The 24,798-nt window shown below is 43.5% G+C and overlaps 1 protein-coding gene across 1 annotated transcript in view; it reads left to right on the forward strand.

Annotated features, from left to right (window-relative positions):
* LOC137335333 (AP-1 complex subunit gamma-1-like) overlaps positions 1–24,798 on the forward strand; it is a 133,486-nt gene that overhangs the window by 79,475 nt on the left and 29,213 nt on the right. Inside the window, exons 9-15 of the mRNA XM_068000661.1 lie at positions 5,652–5,750; positions 8,662–8,717; positions 10,692–10,805; positions 14,702–14,842; positions 19,294–19,348; positions 19,482–19,604; positions 20,707–20,796. Coding sequence (XP_067856762.1) covers positions 5,652–5,750; positions 8,662–8,717; positions 10,692–10,805; positions 14,702–14,842; positions 19,294–19,348; positions 19,482–19,604; positions 20,707–20,796 — 678 coding nt within the window. The remainder of the gene's footprint in view (positions 1–5,651; positions 5,751–8,661; positions 8,718–10,691; positions 10,806–14,701; positions 14,843–19,293; positions 19,349–19,481; positions 19,605–20,706; positions 20,797–24,798) is intronic.

Below are 24,798 nucleotides of genomic sequence, written 5' to 3' on the forward strand. Positions count from 1 at the left end.
ATTGAGTAACGACAGGATCAGTCTTGACTATGACACTGCCATGGCCAGATAGCCTCCCAACACTCACTCATGGCTCAGACATGAAGGGTGGGCACTTGGACAAGATACTGGAGAGCAACCTCTTCAGGGGAGGGAAAAAACTCACCCCTTGTTTTATATTTTTTTATATATATATAATATATATATCTATACCGGAAAATTCTTTAAGGCAGATTATGATATTGTGAACTACTCCAGCAGTTTACAAGATGTTTGAACTCTGAGATCAGGTCATGCCTGCGCAAACATTTCCTGGTATCAGTTTACTATGTTCTTGAAATTCAGTTAGATTCTGTTTATAGTTCCCTTCCACATTGACGTTTCAAACACCAACTGCGCGAACTCTGTCTGTAATGATGTTGTGCTGCAGAACAAACCATAGAATCTTACAGCACAGAAGGAGGCCATTCAGCCTGTGTGCCTGTGCCAAGAGGTGTCCAATTTAGTCCCAGACCCCAGCTTTTTCCCCATAGATTAGTCCTCTTCAAGTTCATGTCCAATTGACTTTTGAAAGTTCCTATGGAATCTAATTCCATCACCCTTTCAGGTAGTGCGTTCCAGATCTTAACCTTGATGAAAAATATCTCCTAATTTTCCCTCTAGTTCTTTTGGCAATTATTTTAAATCTATGACCTCTGGTTACTGACCCACTTGCCAGAAGAAACAGATACTCCCAACTTGCTCTATCAAACCCCCTCATAATTTTGAATACCTCTATTAGGTCTCCCTTTAACCTTCTCTGCTTTAAGGAGAAGAATCCCAACTTCTCCAATCTCTCCACAAAACTGAAGTCTCTCATCCCTGGTATCATCCTGGTAAACCTCCTCTGTACCCTCTCCAAGGCCTTTTCATCCTTCCAAAAGTATAGTGCCCAGAATTATACGCAGTACTCCTGCTGAGGCCTAACCAGTGATTTGTAGAAGTTTAGCATGACTTCCTTGTTTTTGTATTCACTGCACCTATTTACAAAGTCAAGTATCCCATATGCTTTCTTAACCGCCTTATCAACTTGCCCTGCCATCTGCAAAGATTTGTGAATGTGCATCCCCAGGTCCCTCTGCTCTTGCACCCCCTCAAAATAGTATCATTTAGATTATTCTGCCTCTCCATGTTGTTTCTCCCAAAGTACATCACTTCACACTTATCTGCATTAAATTGCCTCTGCCATGTGTCTGCCCATTTCGCCAGTCTGTCTGTCCTCCTGAAGTCTGCTACTATCCTGCTCACTATTTACTACATTGCCAAGTTTTGTATCATCTGCAAACTTCAAAATTGTATTCCCTATACCCAAGTCTAGGTCATTTATATATAACAAGAAAAGCAATGGTCCTAATAACAACCCCTGGGGGACCCCACTGCATACTTCTCTACAGTTAGAAAAACATCTGTTCACCACTACTCTCTGCCTCCTGTCCCTTAGCCAATTATGTACCCAAGTTATCACTGTCCCTTTAATACCATATGCTTCTATTTCCCGAAGTTTGTTATGTGGTACTTTTTCAAATATTTTTTCAAAGTTCATGTATACTTCTACTGTACTACCTTCATTAAGAAATTAAGGATAGTATCCGACTAAAAACTTAGTGGGAGGATAGAAGATTGGGAAGTCTTCAAAAGACAGCAAAAAGTAACTAAAGGATTGATTAAGAAAGGGAAGATAGATTATGAAAATAAATTAGCAAAAAATATAAAAACAGATAGCAAGAGTTTCTACAGTTATATAAAAAGAAAAAGGGTGGCTAAGGCAAACGTAGGTCCCTTAGAGGATGAGACCGGGAAATTAATGGTGGGAAACATGGAGATGGCAAAAATGCTGAACAAATATTTTGTTTCAGTCTTTACGGTAGAGGACGCTAAGAATATCCCAACACTGGACAAACAGGGGGCTCTAGGGGGGGAAGAGCTAAATACGATTAAAATCACTAAGTAATTGGTACTCAGTAAATTAATGGGACTCAAGGCGGATAAATCCCCTGGACCTGATGGCTTACATCCCAGGGTCTTGAGGGAAGTGGCAGTCGGGATTGTGGATGCTTTGGTAATAATTTTCCAAAATTCTCTGGACTCGGCAAAGGTCCCGGCAGATTGGAAAACTGCTAATGTAACACCCTTATTTAAAAAGGGTAGTGGGTAGTAGGCAGAAGGCTGGAAATTATAGACCAGTTAGCCTAACATCTGTGGTGGGTAAAATTTTAGAGTCTATTATTAAGGAGACAGCGGAACATTTGGATAAACATAATTTAATAGGACAAAGTCAGCATGGCTTTACGAAGGGGAAGTCATGTCTGACAAATTTGCTTGAGTTCTTTGAGGACATAAAGTACAGGGTGGATAAAGGGGAACCAGTGGATGTAGTGTATTTAGACTTCCAGAAGGCTGCCCCAGGCAGCTGTGGAAGCTACATCATTGAATAAATTTAAAACAGAAATAGACAGTTTCCTAGAAGCAAAGGGAATTAGGGGTTACGGGGAACGTGCAGGAAATTTGACATGAATTTAGATTTGAGGTTAGGATCAGATCAGCCATGATCTTATTGAATGGCGGAACAGGCTCGAGGGGCCGATTGGCCTACTCCTGCTCCTATTTCTTATGTTCGTATGTTCATCAACCCTCTGTTACTTCATCAAAGAACTCAATCAAATTAGTCAGACATGATTTGCCTTTAACAAATCTATGCTGGCTGTCGCACATTAATCCATGTTTCTCCAAGTGAGAATTAATTTTGTGCTTGTCAGTGGTCTCTAGTAATTTTCCCACCACTGATGTTAGACTGACCTGTAGTTACCAGGTTTATCCCCCCTGCCCTTTTTTGAACAGGGGTGTAACATTTGTAGTCCTCTGGCTCCACTCCCATATCCAAGGAGGATTGAAAGACTGTGGTCAGTGCTTCTGCTATCTCCACCCTAGCTTTCCTCAGCAGCCCATCTGGACCGGGTGACTTGTTAACTTTGAGCAAAGCTAATCTACTTAGCTCCTCCTTTGTATCTATTTTTATCCTATCCAATATCTCTACTCCGCCCCCACCCTCCACTGCGACATTAACTTCATCATCTTTTGTGAAAAGCGATGCAAGTACTCATTCAGTATCTTAGTCATGCCCTCTGCCTCCACAAGAAGATTTCCTTTTTTGTCCCTAATCGGTCCCACCATTCCTTTAACTATCTTTTTACTTTTTATATGTTTATGAAAGATTTTGGGTTCCCTTTTATGTTACCTGCTAGTCTTTTCTCATACTCTCTCCTTGCCCTTCTAAAATCCTTAATCAATTTCCCAATGCATTCTCTGTATTCTGCCTGGTTTTCGACCATATTCTGTACCTGACATTTGTCAGAAACTTCCTTTTTCTGTTTTATTTCAACCTCTATTTCCTTTGTCATCCAGGGAGTTCTAGCTTTGAATGCCCATCTTTCCTCATGGGAATATGCTTGGTTTGTACCTGAACTATCTCTGCCTTGAAGGCCTGCCATTACTCATTTCCAATCTTTGTTTCCAGTCCATCTGTGCTAGATCCCTTCTCAAATCACTGATATTGACTCTCTTCCAGTTGAGTATTTTCACCGTTGATTTTTCTTTGTCCCTTTCCATAACTACTTTAAACATAATTATATTCTGATCACTATTACCCAGATGTTCTCCCACTGAAACACGTTCCACTTGCCCTACATTATTCCCAGAACTACTGTTCACATTTTAGGAATTCTTAACGCTCCTTGCCCTTTACACTCTTTCTCCCCACCCCCCCAGTTAATATTAGGGTAATTGAAGTCCCCTAATATTACTGCTCTATTGTTTTTACATTTCTCTGAAATTTGCCGACAGATTTGCTCCTCTATCTCCTCACTATTTGGGGGCCTCTGGCAATAAACTCAGCATTGTAACAGCTCCTTTTCTGTTCCTTAACTCTAATCAAATGGATTCAGTCTTTGAACCCTCTGGTATATAGTACCACTGTAGAACGGTAATATTATCCTTGATCAATACTTCCATTTCTTCCCCCGTCCCCCGTCTTTTTTCCTTCCCTATCCCTCCTGAATACATTGTAGCCAGGAATGTTTAGTTCCCATTCCAATCCAGGTTAAGCCAGGTCTCCATTATATCACTATATCATAACCCCATGTGGCAACTTGCGCCTGTGGCTTGTCAACCTTATTTGTAACACTCCTCATAGTAACACACATGCATTCCAACCCATGCTAGTCGGCTTTACTTTTTTCCTCCATCCAATTCCTGCTTTTGCTACACTATTTGTTCTGTTGTTTGTCCCTCCTAGTTTTCTGTGCACCTTGTCTCTCCTCTCTGCTGCTACGTCCTGGTGCCCCCACCCCAGCCAAATTAATATCCCCCCCCACAGCACTAGTTAACCTCCTGGCGAGGACATTGGTCCCAACCCTGTTCAGGTGCAACCCGTCCGGCTTGTCCCTCCTGCCCCAGAACTGGCCCCAATGTTCCACGAATCTGACGCCCTCCCTCCTGCACTACTTCTCCAGTCATCCATTCACCTGCACTATCTTCCTGTTTCTGTACTCAGGATGTGGCACTGGGAGTAATCCGGAGATTACCACCTTTTTGAGGTCCTATTCTTTAATCTTTTTCCTAGCTCCTGAAACTCTGCCTGTAGGACCTCAACCCTTTTCCTACCTGTGTCATTTGTTCAAACATGGACCTCGACTTCTGTCTGTTCCCCTTCCCCTCGCAGCATGTCCTGCACCAGTTCAGTGCTATCCTTTAACCTGACACCAGGCACACCATTTGGGACTCACGTCAATGGTTGCAGAAACACCTGTCTAACCCCCTTTCTAATCCCCTATAGCAATTGCATTTCTACACTTGTGACCTTCCCTGTGCAGCTGAGTCTCCCACAGTGCCATGGATTTGCTTCCGACTGCACTCCCCCAAGGTGTCACCACCCTCGCTGGTATTGAATACCTGGTTTGTGAGTGCCACATGCCCAGGGGATACCTGCACTACCTGCCTGGTTCCTCTTAGTATTCCTGCTGGTCACCCAATCCCTGAACTCTCTGTAGCTGCGGGGTGACCACCTCCTGAAACGTGCTATCCATGAAACTCTCAGCTTCCCGCATGTACTGTAGTGACGTCAGAAACTCTGAGCTCGAGCAGTTGGCGGCACTTCCTGCACATGTGGTTTTCCAGGACTCGCAGCGTGTTTTGGACTTCCCACATGGCACAGGATGTGTATGCAATGAGCCTCAGCTATGCCATGTTATCTAACAGTTATTTAAAGTTTTAAGGCTATTTAACTGTTTGGTTAGAGTTTTAGTGTTAACTAATTTAAAAAAAACACAAGCAATAAACTAAATACTCACAATAAATTAACACTAACCACCAAAAACACGAATCAATCCCCGCTGCTCCTCCTTATGTTGTGATGTCACTTTTTGATTTTTTTGGGTTTAATAGAAATAGCCAGCATCTGATTGTCAGGGAGCTCTGCAAGGCATGTGTATTGAGTGATGTAATAAACCGATCATGCTTGAATAAATGCGACCGTCATCCATTTCCCACAAACCATGATGCCTTTCTCATAATTTCCAAAGTGGACATGAATTTAAAATTTGTTGTAGTTTTGTTATATTATGGTATTTTCATTTTAGGTTGCTACCAACACTGAAACCAGTAAAAACGTAGGCAATGCCATTTTATACGAAACTGTGTTAACAGTGATGGACATTAAGTCTGAAAGTGGATTAAGGGTAAGTGAGATTTACTTATTACTGAATTTATATAGTTTTGGATATATTGAAGCAAACTGATTAAACTAATTCTAACTGTGAAGGGAGCAACCACTGGATCCTGTTGCTCCAATCCTAGTTGTGAGGCATCTATTACTACCTCGTGATCCAACATTAAACTTTAAACATGTTGCTTTGAAAAAGAGACGGTGGCCCTTCCGATGGCTGTTGGTTATCAGTAAACAGACCAGGAAGGTCCTAAGTTTGATTCACACTGTGCTGAGCTAACTGAACTCATCTGTCATCACACTTGGAGTGATACGTTTGGCCTCGATGCCTCTGAGCTGGGGAAGGGAGATGTTAGCCACTGTTGCCACTCCTGTTTTCATACAATGGCGCCTGTGGGTGAACGTTGGTTGAGAGTAGGATTGAGCTTGGCTGTGATACCCCTCATAACAGTCTGTTACACTCACTATTAGGACACGCTTGTTAATTTTGGCTACCTGCATAAGGCATAGAGAGCATCTCTCGAACTAATCCCAACAAGAGTCAATACCGGAAGAGGAAGAAGCGAGGAAACTGGTTTTTAAAAATATATAGCTTCTGCAGAGCATTACAATCCAAACTCGTGGCATCGTGGATGGTCAGTTACATTTCTGTGTCTGTACAGACAGAATGCTCAATTTCAGGCATTGGAGACATCCGGTAGAGGTCAAGCCCTTCTTCACAAAGAGTGAGGGAGAATCGGAACATGTCCTACTAGGTGGAAGAGTTTACAATGATGGCTCATGATGGCTGTTGGAACACTGTACCCATCAGCCAACCTGACTTTACTAATAGAACCATAGAAAAGATAAGCACAGAAGGTGGTAATTCAGCCCATCGGGTCCGCGCCGGCTCGAAGAACAACCAGGTGCCCATTCTAATCCCACCTTCCAGCACCCAGTCCGTAGCCCTGCAGCTTACAGCATTTTAGGTGCAGGTCCAGGTACTTTTTAAAAGAGTTGAGTGTCCCTGCCTCTACCATCAATTCGGGCAGCGAATTCCATACACCCACCATCCTCTGGGTAAAAAAGTTTCTCCTCATGTCTCCTCTAATCCTTCTGCCAATCAGCTTAAATCTATGTCCTCTAGTTCTTGAACTCACCACTAGGGGAAACAGGTACTTCCTGTCTACTCTATCTGGGCCCCTCATAATTTTGTACACCTCAATCAAGTCTCCCCTCAGCCTCCTCTGCTCCAAGGAAAACAACTCCAGCCTCCAATCTCTCCTCGTAGCTGCAATTTTCAAGCCCTGGCAACATTCTTGTAAATCTTCTCTGCACTCTCTCCAGAGCAATTACGTCCTTCCTGTAATGTGGTCACCAGAACTGCGCACAATACTCCATCTGTGATCTTACTAGCATTTTATACAGTTCCATCATTACATCACTGCTTTTGTATTCTATACCTCGGCTAATAACGGAGAGCATTCCGTATGCCGCCTTCACAACTTTACCGATCTGTACTACCACCTTCAGGAACCTGTGAACATGCACTCCAAGGTCTCACACTTCCTCTACCCCTCTCAATATATTCCCGTTTACTGCGTATTCCCTTTTACTGTTTGCCCTCCCTAAGTGCATTACTTCACACTTCTCCGGGTTGAACTCCATTTGCCACTTTTCCGCCCACTCCGCCAACCCATTAATATCTTCTTGGAGTTTACAGCTATCCTCTTCACTATCAACCACGTGGCTAATTTTTGTGTTGTCTGCAAATTTGCCAATCATTAATATATACCACAAACAGCAAGGGACCCAACACTGAGCCCTGTGGCACACTGGAAACAGATTTCCATTCTCAAAGACATCCATCGACTTTCACTCTGTTTCCTGTTACTGAGCCAATTTTGGATCCAATTCGCCACATTTCCCTGTATCCCATGGGCTTTTACCTTTCTGACCAGTCTGCCATGTGGGACCTTGTCAAATGCCTTACTAAGATCCATGTAGACAACATCCACTGCACTACCCTCATCAATCCTCCTTGTCGTCACCTCAAAGAATTTAATCAGATTTGTAAGGCATGACCTTCCCTGAACAAATCCATGCTGACTATCCCTGATTAAACCATGCCTTTCCAAGTGACAGTTTATCCAATCTCACAAAACAAACTGGATATCGTCATCCGCAGCACGACAGAGGTCCAGAAAAGTGAAGGCACATTTATCCAAGAGTTTTTGGATGCTTTCTCTGTCCTCAAAAAATGTAACATTTCATGAAAGCGCAGGACATTGTTGGAGAGCGATGCCATGAGATGGCAGGTTGCAGGTTTGTACTGTGAATCATCACTTGTCAAGTTCCGACTCTTAGTGGGAATATCTGCATTAGGCATAATGGAAGATGGCACTTCCAAAGGTCTGCCTTCTCAACAAAGAATGCAGAAACATAGAAGTACTGATGAAAATAATATTTTTTAAAAATTGAGAATAATGGGTAAATTACAAGAAAAGAAACTCCAATTCAGAGGATGCCATTTACAGCCCTAATAACCACTCAAACAATTTATTATTTGAACCCCCACATGAGCTCACATTCATTGTAATAATTGCTACATACTATATAGCAGTGTTAGCTTTCCCCCAACTTACTCGCCTCCTTTCCTCATGCTGGAGCACAGTTCCATGGGTGCCGGCAGCCATCCAATACTTTGTCATGGTGAGTGTTTCCAAACTATTCGAACTTGGATTGTGCTTGGGTGAAGTACTGGAGGGCTACCAGCACTTGTGGAGCAACCGCCTTGAGAATAGGTAAGAAAATAGTTCGGTCAAACACTCACTTGTCCAAATTGGTGTAACAAGTGGTTAGCAATTAAGATTTTTTTTTGTTGAATGATATGTTGGTTGTGAATGTTGTAATAACCCAAGTTTTGTGTTTTTTTTTATCCTCAGGTTCTAGCTGTAAATATTTTGGGTAGATTTTTACTAAACAATGATAAAAATATTAGGTAAGTCTATACTTCTGAAATGGTTTATTTTTGTGTGTTCGATGTAAACTGTAGCACTGCCTCTGACTTGAGTTTTTTCTGGGTAAAAGTAGTCATGGGAACCATAATCTTATACTATTCAACGTCATTGGGTGCTGAGGCACAGTGTTGGCAAAACTACGGTTAGTATGTCATTGCCAATAGTTAATTAAAAGTTTTCCCTTTAACGCTGTGGTGACTATAACTCTGCTCATAAAATAATGAGATTTTCAATAATGAAATGTAAAATGATCAAAACAGAAATTAACAACATTACAAGGAGATAATCCATTTGAGGATTCGATCATATGAACTGCAAACGCAAAGATCAAGCAGTTTAGAAGATGATTTGAACACCAGTCAGATTACTGCTTTCAATTCATTAGTGGCAGCTGTAAAGTATGATTTGAGACTGACAAAGGCAGGGGTGCGTAGTAAATTGGAACACTGTGGTGCCATATACAAGGCTGATTTGCACCTGATTAATATACAAATCAGCCTTGATCTACTTGAATAGTGGAATAGGCTTGAGGGGCTGAATGGCCTGCTCCTATTCCTAATCAGCTACAATACAGACTAATATTTGTACCTGGTAAGGTATGGATTTGCATTTTACTGAATTTCTGGTCTCAACCTGGCCAAGTCAGACAGCTTCTCATGGGGAGGGAAAATTGAAGACAATCACCATGGTCTTCCAGCAGCCAGTTTGAGCGATTTCTGATGCCTGAGAGCAGGTCACTTTGTGATGATGTGACATAGGCAGGCCCAAATGATTAATGATTTAGATATGATCGTGTGTGGAACAATCCAACTGACTTCTATCCTCCCTCACAACTGATGCAAGAGAACAATTGGGTCCTAAGGTTCAGTCTCCAAACCAAATTCTCCTCCTCCTCCCTATATATTTCTTTGATATTTATTTGTTTGGGGAGGTGAGGCAGACATCTCTCAGTTGTTTAAACAGCCAAGTACTTAATGAGCTTGTTGCTTTCATAAAATGATGCAGCACAGAAGGAGCTTTCCAATTACTCCCACTCCCCTGCTCTTTCCCCATAGCCCTGCAAATTTTGCCACTTCCAGTATTTATCCAGTTTCCTTTTGAATGTTACTATTGAATCTGCTTCCACCACCCTTTCAGGCAGTGCATTCCAGGACATCATAACTCACTGCATTAAAAAAAAATTCTTGTCTTGCGTCTGGTTCTTTTACCAGTTACCTTAACTCTGTATCCTCTGGTAACCAACCCTTCTGCCACTGGAAACACTTTCTCCTTATTTGCTCTATCATAACCCTTCATGATTTTGAACACCTCGATCAAATCTCCCCTGAACCTTCTCTGCTCCAAGGAGAAAAGTCCCAGCTTCTCTCGTCTCTCCACATAACTGAAGTTTTGCATCCCTGGTACCGTTCTAGTAAATCTCCTCTGCACCTTTTCAAAGGCCTTGACATCTTTCCTGGGGCCTAACCAGTGTTTTATAAAGGTTTAGCATAACTTTTTTGCTTTTGTGTACTCTGCCTCTATTTATAAAGCCATGGATCCCATATGCCTTTTTAACAGCCTTCTCAACTTGTCCTGCCACCTTCAAAGATTTGGTGGCTCTTGTTTGATAACTGTAGTGTTTAATAACTCCTGCGCAATTTTTTTGCTCCTCTTGATAGCTGAGGGACACCCAGAAACGAGCTTGGTTTCCTTCAAAAATGTCTAAATTCAGGACCATTCTGTATTTCTGTAACTCAAAGATTTGGGTTCCCAGTACTAGAGCTTGGAAAATTTCTGTTGAGTAAACGGTTCCCTTTTTGCCATTCTCATTGTTATATGACAGAAGTCTTGTGCTTCCTATGTTTTTGTCACATGCATGTTTTTGTAAGGGTGCACAACTTCCTCTTTTTTAAAATAGTTTATTTTCATGCCAGTAAATAGCTTGTTTTGAGGCTTTTGCATTCTTTCTCTGAAAGGTACGTTGCATTGACGTCACTGTTGAAGATGGTGCAGACAGACCACAATGCGGTGCAGCGACACCGGAGTACGATCGTAGACTGCCTCACAGACCTTGATGTCTCCATTAAAAGGTGATGGTCATATGACTTGTAAAGCAGAACTTGACCTTGTGGTAATGGGTTAACTTCAGTTTCTCCTCCAACACAGTTCCTTGATGGGCTGCTGCTTTTCGGTTTCAGTGAGGTATTGACGCACGTTAATTGTCTGGAACTGTGTGTCATGTATTACAACTGGAAATCTCACAGTTCACAATCTTGCCATCTGTTTTACTACTAATATGGTTAGTTATATTCTTCCAGGAGCAAGAAAGTAGAGTTATTGCTTTCCCATTTTCTGCACTCCTCCTCAAGACATTGACTCCTGCTGGCTTACAACTCCATAGTGCCCTCTTAACACTTCACCCACGTGGCTGTTTAAGCTTGAACCCAGACAGCGAATGTTCACAGAATGATCACGGAGGGCATCACCACACACTTTTCAGCAAGAATCATCAGTTACCACTTTGGAGCGGGAACTCTGGCAAATATCCCCCTCCCCCAATAGCCTAGGAACGCTGGAGTTTATTTTAGTGCCGCTCTGCTGCCACTTCACCTGAGATTAGCACACTCAGTAAAGACTGGGAATTAAACCAGGCACCTCCTAGTCTGCACCCTCAGTTCCACTCTGTCTTCACCAACTATGCTCGGGGGAAATGGAGATAAATAGGTTATATCTGAGATCTGCTGAATTTGCCTTTAACCAGTCCTCTCCAGCTTTTATACACTTGTGCCTGTAATTGGTTCAGTTAACTTGCATGTTAAATGAAGAGTTGGTTTGGGAAAGTGCCTTTTGTATAGGTAATATGTAATAAATTCCGGTATTGATATTAGTGATCATTGGTCATTTCATGTATTAATTCTGTGTAGACGCATGCTGCTGTGGTGGCTGTGGTGGCACAATAGCAGTAACAGTGTATTTACGTCTATTAGAGAGCCTGATGCAGGAAATGGAGTAGGCCAGACAAATGGGGCCTATGTGCTCATTATTTATCATGTGGGCAGATCCCAGCACTCTAGCTGCTTTAGGAGGCTGCACCCATTTCTAGTATATTTCAGGCGATTCCATTTGAATTTCATGGTTTAAATCCAGCCTTTTTGTAAATCAAAATGTTTATCATTATTGATCCCATTTTTCTTCATGAGCAGGACCCACTAGGTGTCAACTAGTTTTAAACAAAACGATAGATTTATCAAAGTATCATTGCACTGTCAATCATGCTGTGCCTTTCTTTTATTTAAATGTTTTTGTACTTACATGTTGGTGCTAGAAAAGGGAATGCTTTTCTGATTCGGCCACCCAGTGGCAGCACCAAGCACTCATTGCTCAACGCTCAGATATAGTACGGGTCATGTGCCAAGCCACGCTTTCTCCTCCGCCTCAACAATGTACCTCGACACCAACATTAGAAATGCAACCCCACTACACAAGTGTGATGTTTCCGTTTCCCAAGCCAGCCATCCCTGCAGTCTGTGGAGCAGGTCTTCTGGTTTGTGCCAAATTCTGGGCAGTGTTGTGTGAACCCACACCAGCTGGGTTAAGATTGATCAAAAAGTCCTCTCTTGTAGCATCTTCACAGCCAACAGAGAACAGTCTTTAATCCTTTCAGTCTGGACGATACACAAACCTATGTCTCAGAAATTAAAAGAATGCCACCCAATTCTGTGATGATACAGGATCTCCAAAATTTAAACCATTCTTTCTGAAGGACATATTGGCATTGATCCGTACTGAGCATCACATAAATGATTGCTCCAAGGAAGAAACTTTTAGTTTTAGCAGTGCCCAGCCACCCTCGGATCGGGAATACCCATGAAAGACTCACACTCAGATATGTTAGTGAGGCTTCCCCACCACTGGTCTGTACCAGGCACCTTTCGAACTACATACTCCGAGGAATAGATAAATAGAACATAAACCCAAATACAAATATGGCTCTGAGGAGGTGGTGGGGGTGCACAGGTGGGCCATGACCTAAATGCACATCTACCTGGAAAAGATGCCAGATCAGCACTGTTTTCTTCATATCTTCCTTCTAGGAAGGAATCAATGAATGCCCACCAAAATTAATAGGGGAGGTATCTCTATTGACTGTTCTGGCTTGGTACCTGCTGCCTCCACAGTGGAGGATAGGCAACCAACGATAAACAACAACAACTTGCATCTTTAACATAGTGAAATGTCCCAATGCATGATATAAATGGCACAGATTCTCTCCATGGAGACCTGGCAGAGCTACCCTAAAAGCATCCATTGATTCCTTCCTAGAAGGAAGATGTGAAGAAAACAGTGCTGATCTGGCATCTTTTCCAGGTAGATGTGCATTTAGGTCATGGCCCACCTGTGCACCCCCACCACCTGCTCACTTCCTACAGCTCCTGAACTCATGAATAGATTTTTCTCTTCCACAATCAGATTTCCAATACAGGGCCTCCAGAGAAATGGCAGACTGTCTTGCATGAAGGATTTGATTCTCTTAACACATTCATTTGTAATCTGGCTGATTCACTAACATGCATGCTCCCTTGTGTAGGGGTGCAAGCTGGACTTTCCCAGCCAGTCAAACCACAAGGAGCATTTGGGAAACTCTTTTCCAGCCCCCCCCCCCACCCCTGTCAACCCACAGATGATTGGGAACAGGACTCCCCCCCGCCCCCAACCATGGAGGAGTTTCAAATGTAGAGACATTTAACATATGGCTTGATCAAAAACTCATTGTGCTCAGTCCAGGAAGTCCTAACTGTGGAGTAATACACTCCCTCCAGATTCATATACACACACAACAAGCAGCTTTCATACGGTCCCATATACCAAGTTATCAGCACCCATTCCCAAAATAGACAGTATACAGGATCCATTTAGAATCAAGGGAGCTCTCGTTATAGTAACCCAGCCCCAGATTTGATAGCTTTCCATTGCAGGGAAAGTGTTAGGAGGATGACTATCACATAGGATGTTAATCTGACATACTGCTCTCCTCAAACATTCCTAGAAATGGATCTGTAGTGTTGATCAACAAATCTACTTGTGAGGATCTAATCAGTTTGGAAAAGCCTGCTTACAAGCTCATGGGTACCATTTGTTCACCAGAGATCCAGAAGTTTGTAGAAAAATGGAGAAATTATAATGCATTTGGAAATGGTCAGAAAAGGCTTTCCTCTCTACTTAGCTATCTTGTAGAGTCGACGTCATTCTTCAAATGGTATGCATTACCCATGCAACCCATGGAGCCTGGCAGAGATGAAGGTGGGATTAGTATTTAGTCAGTTTCCATTTAGCTCAAGTCAAAACAAACTGTAACATAGTTCCTGGGGTTTATACAACACAAGGAGGAGATTGTGTGCAATTACATTCATCAGCAAAGTCATGCTGATATCTTTGTACTTGCTAAATACTGTACATGGCTTTCCCAGAGGCCTTCAAGCTCGTCTTTACTCTCCCAATGTGTGTGGGGATGCATATCATTCAAAGAATAAAGTAGACCCTACATGGTAGTTAATCTATCCTGGTTGCTTTGTAATCGCTGCTGTGTGTATATTGTTCATATTCCAATAAAGTACACTGAGAGTGAAATTGCTTAATTGGGTGCAAAAAAATGGAAGCCATATTTAATTATTTGACTAGATTCCAATGTGCTGACATATATTGTCTGTTTTTCCTGAGTCTCAACTGGCATTAAATCTGTTCTGAAAGGCTGGTGAATTTGTGAAAATTACATTAGAGAAATGTTAACACTTCCTCTAGTGGCAGGAAATGGTACTGAAGCAAACTGCATCTTCTGCCTTATGGCTTCAAAGTTTTGTCGAGGTCAGTACTTGTTTAACACTTTTTTTGATACCCAATTTCAGACATTCTGAATGGAGATTGCGTTAAATTATTACTTGCCTCAATCCAATTTTAACATGTGTCTTCTGGTCTCTGTCACATGAAGGCGTGCAATGGACCTGTGCTTTGCCTTGGTTAACGGCAGCAATGTCCGAGGAATGATGAAAGAGCTGCTCTACTTCCTGGACCACTGTGACCCAGAGTTTAAGGCTGACTGCGCTTCTGGAATATTTCTCGCAGCAGAAAAGTAAGTGAGGGATAGAACGTTCCCTAGGTAGAATCCCCAAAGTTGAGTCCCTTTTGTTTTGAAAATGTTATCACTGTTTTCTGCTTTCATATCTGCATGGTGTACGCCTACGGTCAGTATGGTTTGTCACTGAATCCACAGTGTGTGTTAGTTTGTTTTTGGTCTTTGTCTGCATTCATCTGGTGAATCTTAGCACATGTTCATTGACGTTTAAATAGTTATTGAATGACAGGCTTTCCCTTGTGTTTCCTTTGTTTAATATTAGTCACAGTAGTTTGATTTTATTTGCCTTAAATAAGAGAGAAGCATGTTTACAGAAATCCCTGTTCTGTACAACAAAAAAAAACCTGCCCCAATCCAGACCAGTATATACCTACTGGCCTGGACAGATGGAATAACCTGCCCATACCCTTTTTGGGGAAAGCAAGCACAATAAAAGTGAACTTATTCCTCCATCTCTTCTACCTGTTTTACATGCTGCCAGTCCAGGTCCTAGCCCAGCAATACCAAGATCTTGATCAGCCCATATCCAGCATCCTATGGGCAGGCAAGATACCTTCAAATGGCTCGGGCTCCCCAATTATGAAGGCAGAATCAACCTTCCCAGTCTCGGATGCAACCTTTGGCCCAATTCCAGGGAATTATGGGCTGGAAACTAACCAGCCCACACAGATCATGGTGACCAGAGCCTCCAAAACGATTCCGCTAAAGGACCTGCTCTTCATAGACCTCCAACGAAGGTCAGCTGTAGCCTGGAAACAACCCATAATGCCATCAGTGCTATGTTGCTGGAAAGATGCCCGTGCCCCTCTGAAAATCCCACAGACCCTGTGAAACCTGTCCCCAATCTGAGACAATAGAGAACTCCCAGACACATTCACCATTGGTGGATTCTGGATCAGTGACAAGAAGGCAACACCAAGCTGAACCAACTCCTTGATAGCTGCCAGATTATCTCCTTCCAACAGCTGGAGGACATTCCACCTCCCCAAACAAGACCAGCATTGCTGTCCAAACTATATACTCCCTCCAGGATCCAGCCGTGCTGCAAAGACGCATGCTGACCCCCGAGCCCCCCACCTCCCACCGAAACTGTACCTCTATTCCATAACAGTCAGCCCATAAATATACCTCTACTCCTCGCTCCATGTTTCCTCTAATTGAAAATACAACAGTAAGACTGAAAGAGGTGAGGGAATGAGGCTTAATACTGTGAAATTGCAGAGGGGGAGTGGAGACAGGTATGGCAGCAAGCCTCAACTTCCACCAACAGCAGAATGAGAGGATCAGTTTAAGAGAATAGATAGAATGTACGGCACGACACAGATGCTTCACAAAATGCACTCCTTCGTGGAGCATGATTGCCAGAGGGGTTTTGGTCAGAAAGACACTGCTGCTCATGCTCTGGCCATGCCCTTTAATCCTGCCATTCTGGCCAGCTGTCTAGAGACTATAAGAGAACAGAATGGGACTCTCAGTTCCTGCAGACCCAGGCTTGTACCTGTTGGGCTTACTTACTGATTAAAGTGTCTCACTGGCAACTCATATGCTAATGCAGCTGATACTACTTGTGTTTCGCTTGTTCATCCCTCACTTCCTTCACCCCACCATTGGCAGCCGTACCTTTAGCCGTCTAGGCCTTAAGCACTGGAATTTCCTCCCGAAACACCTCCACTCCTCTCCTCCTTTTAAGGCGCTCCTTAAAACCTATCTCTTTGACCAAGCCTTTGGTCACCTATTGTAATGTCTCCTTCCTTGGCTCGATGTCAATTTTTGTCTGATTACGCTCCTGTGAAGTGCCTTGGGACGTTTTACTACATTAAAGACGCCACATAAATGCAAGCTGTGATTGTACAGCTGCAACATTCCCCCTTGTGGTGAAGCACATCTCTCACCACAACTAATGTGGGTGAAATTCTTGTGACGTAAGCCAGTCGAAGTGAGTAATGTTTGGATTTCACTTGGAACTTGGGAGCAGCAGGCAGTTTGGAACCTTTTCCCGGAAATCTGTTCTATCCCAATATCCCCACCCACGCTCCCAGATTGCCCTGAAGGAAGGTAAGATTGGATTAGTTTGGAACGTGGACACAAGCTGTTTAGGATACCCTTTCGTTGGATAGAGCCACGAAAGTTGCACATAGGGCAAAGACCCAAACCTGCAAAACCCCTCAACTGAACATGAGCAATGTCACCAAATTATACTAACATTCTTCTTTCTCCCCCACCCCCCCACCCACTCTTCCCCCCCCCCCCCCCCCCCCCACCCCCCAAACAAAATGTGTGGCTCCCAGCATATGTTTAACTGTCAATAAATCCAGTGTCAGTGTAACCTCCTATAAGTGCCGTGTACAAAACTGTACAGTGACTTCACAAAATGCACATACTTCTAATTTGAAGAAAACAAAATGGCCCACATGCTGTTCTACCCAGTGGCTACATTCCAGTCAAATCTGTGATCTGCAGTCACAGATTTGGTACATTATATATATTTTGTGTGACAGTAAGGTTGCTTTAGTGAAAGTATAATCTATTCACTCGAAGTAAAAGTGCACAGTAAATTCTCTGACCAATATTTGCACTGGAACAAAGCTTTGAATGCAGAAGAGAGACTAAAATGTCAGATGAAGTATTTAGTACTAAAATATTGATAAAGAAGTATAAAACACATAGGTTTGCACAATGCCTGGTAACAGTTAGGGCACTGCAGTTAGATGCTTGCAACAAAATGAGGCTGATCAAGAGCATTAAACAGGAAATGTGCTGTAAGGAGGACAGAGTTTCCTATTGAATAAAAGCAAATGACACACTGGAGGGTAATGTGGCATTACAGAGTCATCTGGCCCCATTTGGATCTAGTTCTGTTTTATAGTTCTTGCCATTGAAATGCACAGGAAAAGATCTTTTCTGATGTGTCAGTCAGTGGCTGAGAGTAAAGTTGCTTTGATGAAAGAAGTAGTGCACAACATGAGTTTTCTTGACAAACACTTTGGTGCAGACCTGCCTCTGTTCCCTCAAGTTTCGAATGCAGGCTACAATTTTGGTTGCTATTGATGATCTGTTGCTAAGTTGTGGTAGCCTTGTTTTGCCTTGTTTATTTGCAATCTGTGGCACCTACAAGATGCTCCTGCAGCTGCAGGTATTGGGTGTTGAGGACCAAGCATTGGTGGGTCTCGAGACCCTCAATCGGAGACCACGCAAAATGCACGCCTGCATCCTGTTGGCCTTCCAGTGGGCCCAACAAGGACTGACACCCACCGCATTGCAAAAGAAAGACGAGCAGAGGGATGCCTCACTTACTGTCATTAGAAAAGTATTGCCAGTACTTGGGCATGCTCCTGATTTGAATGCTGCACCACAGTAAAATTCTGTGTTTTGGGAAGGGGCAAGAAAATAAATAAATGTATCAGTCCCACCTATTTGAATGACCCATCTTGTGGGCCAGTTAGTAAACTGACATGCTGTCCTCTTGATTGTAGGTGTTTATCCTACAAGGAGAAAAAAAGGCTCCATGCCTAAAATTCTTAAAAGGCATTCTCCAGTTCTAAGTGTTCGTTGGAGATTAAAAGAAATAAAAATAAAATTAATTCAGCTGACCAGAAGGAAATTGCCGCCCAATCTGGCCGATGTCGGAAGAACATAAGAAATAGGAGTAGGAGTAGGCCATACGGCCCCTCAGGCCTGCTCCGCCATTCAATAGCTGATCTTCTACGTCAACTCCATTTTCCTGCCCTATCCCCATATCCCTTGATTCCCTTCGTTATCCAAAAACCTATCGATCTTAATCTTGAATATTCTCAACGACTGAGCATCCACAGCCCTCCGGGGTAGAAAATTCCAAAGATTCACAATCCTCTGAGTGAAGAAATTTTTCCTCATCTCTGTCCTAAATGGCTAACCTCTTGAGACTATACCCCAAGGTTCTAGACTCTGCAGCCAAGGGAAACAGCCTCTCAGCATTTATCATGTCAAGCCCTTTAAGAATTTTATACATTTCAATGAGATCACCTCTCATTCTTCCGAACTCCAGAGAATATAGGCCCATTTTACTCAATCTCTCCTCATAGGACAACCCTCTCATCCCAGGATTCAATCTAGTGAACCTTCGTTGCACCCCCTCTAAGGCAAGTATATCCTTCCTTAGGTAAGGAGACCAAAACTCTGCACAGTACTCCAGGTGTAGTCTCACCAAAGCCCTATTATAATTGCAGCAAGACCTCCTTACTCTTGTACTCCAACCCCCTTGCAATAAAGGCTAACATACCATTTGCCTTACTAATTGCTTGCTGTACCTGCATGTTAACTTGATTGAAGTCCAAATGTTGATAAATTTATATTGGACACTGCAGCTTTATGCCTACATATTGTATGCACTGCATTCTTTTCATTTAGTCAGCTAAACCTGGGCACATCATGGCTACGTTCTGTGTTATGGGTAATGTTGTCTTTTCTAGATATGCTCCGAACAAGAGATGGCATATCGACACCATCATGAGAGTGCTCACCACGGTAAGTATCACATCCAGGCAATTGCCTCCGATTTTTGCTCTTTGAAGTTGTTACAGAACTATTCAGAATGTTACAGGTCAGGTTCTATCGCTGCAATTTGTTTTTTTGTTCCCCCCCCTCCCTCTCTCAACAGGCTGGTAGTTATGTCCGAGATGACTCGGTGCCTCTGTTGATTCAACTCATCAGTAATGCAAACTCTCTTCATGCATACATCGTGCAGAAGCTTTATCAGGCCATACGGGTGGATATTTCGCAGGTAGGTAGCGAGGATGAAGTGGTTCCATTGCAAGAATGGTGGTCTATCTTGGACCAGAGCCCATCTTAAGATTGGGAAATTCAAATCCATTGAGGTAGAGGTGATTAGCTGAAAAATCCTGACTAATGACATCCACACTTAACGTAGCAAATACATCTCCGTAATAGCCATTGTGTGTATAGAGCTTGATTTATGATGCTGTGTTCAAGTCAGTTTCAGTTATCTACATTAAACCAAACCGAATAACATTGCATTCTGCCAGCAGTAAAGTGCAATAAACGATTTAGCTTACCAGAGGTAACCAGAAATGAATGCCAACACAGAGCTGTATCTCTAACACTTATACACTGCAGTTAACTTGGTGACCGAAGTAATCATCACACAGTTACAATAGTTATATATAATAATCTGAATAACACAGGAGTGTGATTAAAATTAGGTAACTCAATTGAGCATTACAGTAGTACAGCCTTAGCTAAATTCAATTTAACAAAGCAACTCCCCATTTAGCATTTGTTTTTTAGGATTGCCCTTCGTGTTAGTCTTTGTAGCACAATGAGTAGGACTTGGATACTTTCCATTTATGTCTGTGGTATTAGTAAAAAGGCTTGGAACTTGTGTAATAAAAACAAAACATGCTGGAAACAGTCAGCCAGTCAGGAAGCATCTGTGAGGAGAGGAAGGTACGGTTAACGTTTCAGGTCGATGACCTTTCTTTAGAACTTGTGTACTTGGGGTAGCCACTCTGGGTCAAAGTTGAATCAATCTCTCGCTGGCGCTTTTTTTTCTTGCTTGTGCTCTCTTAGGCAGAGGTGCCAGTGATGCAATTATAACTGTGGGTTGCTGTGAAGTCTGATTTCATATTATAAAATGCATGTATTTTTCATTTAAAAAAAATCAGATTCTGAGAAACCTTGAAACATTCTATGAAAATTTATTCTCATTGAACCGTATTTTTCAAATTCTTATAATGTAGCTTACATATATTGTGTTACATATTCATTGTTGTAGCACATGAGATAAAATGTCCAAATTTGCCTGAAAATGATCTGATCTATAGTTAGTGCAAGTGTTTGAACTTGGACTCCTTTCTGTTTTACAGCAGCCCCTTGTGCAAGTGGCAGTGTGGTGCATTGGAGAATACGGGGATCTTCTGCTGTCTGGGGAGTTTGAAGAGGAAACGCCAGTTCAGGTGCGAATATGTACATTTTACAGCAAGAGAATATTGGCATTGCACACTGGGAAGACCCATCTTTTCCTAAGGAAGTAAATGGAAGTCTCACAAACAACTGAATTGCATCTCCCCCGAACTAGTTGTAAAGAGGGTGATTCTGCACTATGTGATGATGCTTTTCACTTCTTTAATACCCTAGTTACAACTGAATTATTTCTTGGCATTTAGATTGTGCAAGGGCAATGCAAGTGTTAAAAGTGCGGTGGCACTCATATTGCTGCTGTATCGCATTGTACCACATGAGTGATGGGGTACAGAGCCTACGATTTGCTGAACCGCTGATCTCGTGTCCTTCCATGGCCTCAACCTACCCTGGACTTGCAGCCTCCTCCAGCTTTTATCCGCTCACACATCCTTCAGTCCTCTGACTGTCTGGCCTTTTATTCATTCCTTGCTCCCTTTACTGCACCATTGGGGGCAGAGCTTTCAGCAATCCTGGTCCTGCTGTCTGGAACTATCTCCCAAAACCCCTCCACCTCTATTTCCCCCTTTAAAAACCTTCTCAAAACCATTTCAGTTACTGAATAGGGTGTCAGGTCATGTCTGTAAACCTCCTGCACTTAAAACAGTTGATTGGATTGTTACCAAATTTGATAGACGTTCACAGAGTGAGAGCCCTTTTATGATTCAATGAAAACCACAATTCTGTACAATTCTGTAGCTATGGACACTGGCTGTGGCATATACTTTTAGATTCTTAACCACGGGTTAGTTTGAAAAATGTACATGGTTGGTTATTAATTTGTGTGGTAAATTTAAACAAGCCAAAAATGTCCCAACGCTTAAATGCTAGTTACAAACTCATTTAAAAAGAGCACACAAATGCTAAAAGCCCCCTAATCACACATGCTTGTGCTAAATTTGTGATAATCAGACTCTTTGACTTCAGTACTTATGTGCTCACACCTCTTGATTTCTTGATTAATCTGTGAGCATTTTTTTTAAATTTAGGATTATTTTTCTGTAATTTCTTCCCAACTCTCCTGAAGATGCTAATTCTTGTCGGCAGAAGGTTCCATCGACACCAGCAAATGACAACTTCAAACGGTCAATATGGCCCTGGAGGGCACCATAGCCAAGCCCAATCCTGCCCTTAACCAATGTCCACGCACGTTCACTTCTTAGCAGGGTTATCCTGGATAGTGATTGAGTGGGCACCCTGGCAGGTTTTTAATTCTCTCTCGCCTGGGAGTGTTAAGGTGAATTTTTGCACTGCCAACTGCTGACCTGACTGAGATCAGCAAACTGAGTGCAGCCTTGGAACCAAAACTGGGGCCTCCAGGGCTGTGATGGGTACGGTAGCATAGTGGTTATGTTACTGGGCTGGTAATCCAGAGGCCTGGACTAAAATCCAGAGTCATGAGTTCAAATCCCGCCACGGCAGCTGGCGAATTTAAATTCAATTAATTAATTAAATTCAATTAATTAAATAAAAATCTGGAATTAAAATACTTCTTTCAGTAATGATGGCCATGAAACTACCGGATTGTCTTAAAAACCCATCTGGTTCACTAATTTCCTTTAGGGAAGGAAGCCTGCCGTCCTTACCCGGTCTGGCCTATATGTGACTCCAGACCCACAGCAATGTGGTTGATTCTTAATTGCCCTCTGAAATGGCCTAGCAAGCCACTCAGTTGTAAAATCTCGCTACGAAAAGTCATAATAAGAATAAAACCGGACGGACCACCCGGCATCGGACCACTAGGCACCGGACACGACAACGGCAAAACACCAAGCCCAGTCGACCCTGCAAGGTCCTCCTTACTAACATCTGGGGACTTGTGCAAAAATTGGGAGAGCTGTCCCACAGACGAGTCAAGCAACAGCCTGACATAGCCATACTCACAGAATCATATCTTTCAGCCAACGTCCCAGACTCTTCCATCACCATCCCTGGGTATGTCCTGTCCCACCGGCAGGACAGACCCACCAGAGGTGGCGGTACAGTGATATACAGTCAGGAGGGAGTGGCCCTGGGAGTCCTCAACATTGACTCTGGACCCCATGAAATCTCATGGCATGAGGTCAAACATGGGCAAGGAAACCTCCTGCTGATTACCACCTACCGTCCTCCCTCAGCTGATGAATCAGTCCTCCTCCATGTTGAACACCACTTGGCGGAAGCACTGAGGGTAGCAAGGGCACAAAATGTACTCTGGGTGGGGGACTTCAATGTCCATCACCAAGAGTGGCTCGGTAGCACCACTACTGACCGAGCTGGCCGAGTCCTGAAGGACATAGCTGCGAGACTGGGCCAGCGGCAGGTGGTGAGCGAACCAACACGAGGGAAAAACTTACTTGACCTCGTCCTCACCAATCTACCTGTCGCAAATGCATCTGTCCATGACAGTATTGGTAGGAGTGACCACCGCACAGTCCTCGTGGAGATGAAATCCCGTCTTCGCACTGAGGACACCATCCAACGTGTTGTGTGGCACTACCGCCGTGCTAAATGGGATAGATTCAGAACAGATCCAGCAGCTCAAAACTGGGCATCCATGAGGCGCTGTGGGCCATCAGCAGCAGCAGAATTGTATTCCAGCACAATCTGTAACCTCATGGCCCGGCATATTCCTCACTCTACCAGTACCAACAAGCCAGGGGATCAACCCTGGTTCAATGAGGAGTGTAGAAGAGCATGCCAGGAGCAGCACCAGGCGTACCTAAAAATGAGGTGCCAACCTGGTGAAGCTACAACTCAGGACTACATGCATGCTAAACAGCGGAAGCAACATGCTATAGACAGAGCTAAGCGATTCCACAACCAACGGATCAGATCAAAGCTCTGCAGTCCTGCCACATCCAGTCGTGAATGGTGGTGGACAATTAAACAACTAACAGGAGGAGGAGGCTCTGCAAACATCCCCATTCTCAATGATGGCGGAGTCCAGCACGTGAGTGCAAAAGACAAGTCTGAAGCGTTTGCAACCATCTTCAGCCAGAAGTGCCGAGTGGATAATCCATCTCAGCCTCCTCCCGATATCCCCACCATCACGGAAGCCAGTCTTCGGCCAATTCGATTCACTCCACGTGATATCAAGAAACGGCTGAGTGCACTGGCTATGGGCCCCGACAACATCCCAGCTGTAGTGCTGAAGACTTGTGCTCCAGAACTAGCTGCGCCTCTAGCCAAGCTGTTCCAGTACAGCTACAACACTGGCATCCACCCGACAATGTGGAAAATTGCCCAGGTATGTCCTGTCCACAAAAAGCAGGACAAATCCAATCCGGCCAATTACCGCCCCATCAGTCTACTCTCAATCATCAGCAAAGTGATGGAAGGTGTCGTCGACAGTGCTATCAAGCGGCACTTACTCACCAATAACCTGCTCACCGATGCTCAGTTTGGGTTCCGCCAGGACCACTCGGCTCCAGACCTCATTACAGCTTTGGTCCAAACATGGACAAAAGAGCTGAATTCCAGAGGTGAGGTGAGAGTGACTGCCCTTGACATCAAGGCAGCATTTGACCGAGTGTGGCACCAAGGAGCCCTAGTAAAATTGAAGTCAATGGGAATCAGGGGGAAAAGTCTCCAGTGGCTGGAGTCATACCTAGCACAAAGGAAGATGGTAGTGGTTGTTGGAGGCCAATCATCTCAGCCCCAGGGCATTGCTGCAGGAGTTCCTCAGGGCAGTGTCCTAGGCCCAACCATCTTCAGCTGCTTCATCAATGACCTTCCCTCCATCATAAGGTCAGAAATGGGGATGTTCGCTGATGACTGCACAGTGTTCAATTCCATTCGCATCCCCTCAGATAATGAAGCAGTCCGAGCCCGCATGCAGCAAGACCTGGACAACATCCAGGCTTGGGCTGATAAGTGGCAAGTAACATTCGCGCCAGATAAGTGCCAGGCAATGACCATCTCCAACAAGAGAGAGTCTAACCACCTCCCCTTGACATTCAACGGCATTACCATCGCCGAATCCCCCACCATCAACATCCTGGGGGTCACCATTGACC

Source organism: Heptranchias perlo, chromosome 19 (genome assembly GCF_035084215.1).
Source record: "Heptranchias perlo isolate sHepPer1 chromosome 19, sHepPer1.hap1, whole genome shotgun sequence".
Taxonomy (NCBI): domain Eukaryota; kingdom Metazoa; phylum Chordata; class Chondrichthyes; order Hexanchiformes; family Hexanchidae; genus Heptranchias; species Heptranchias perlo.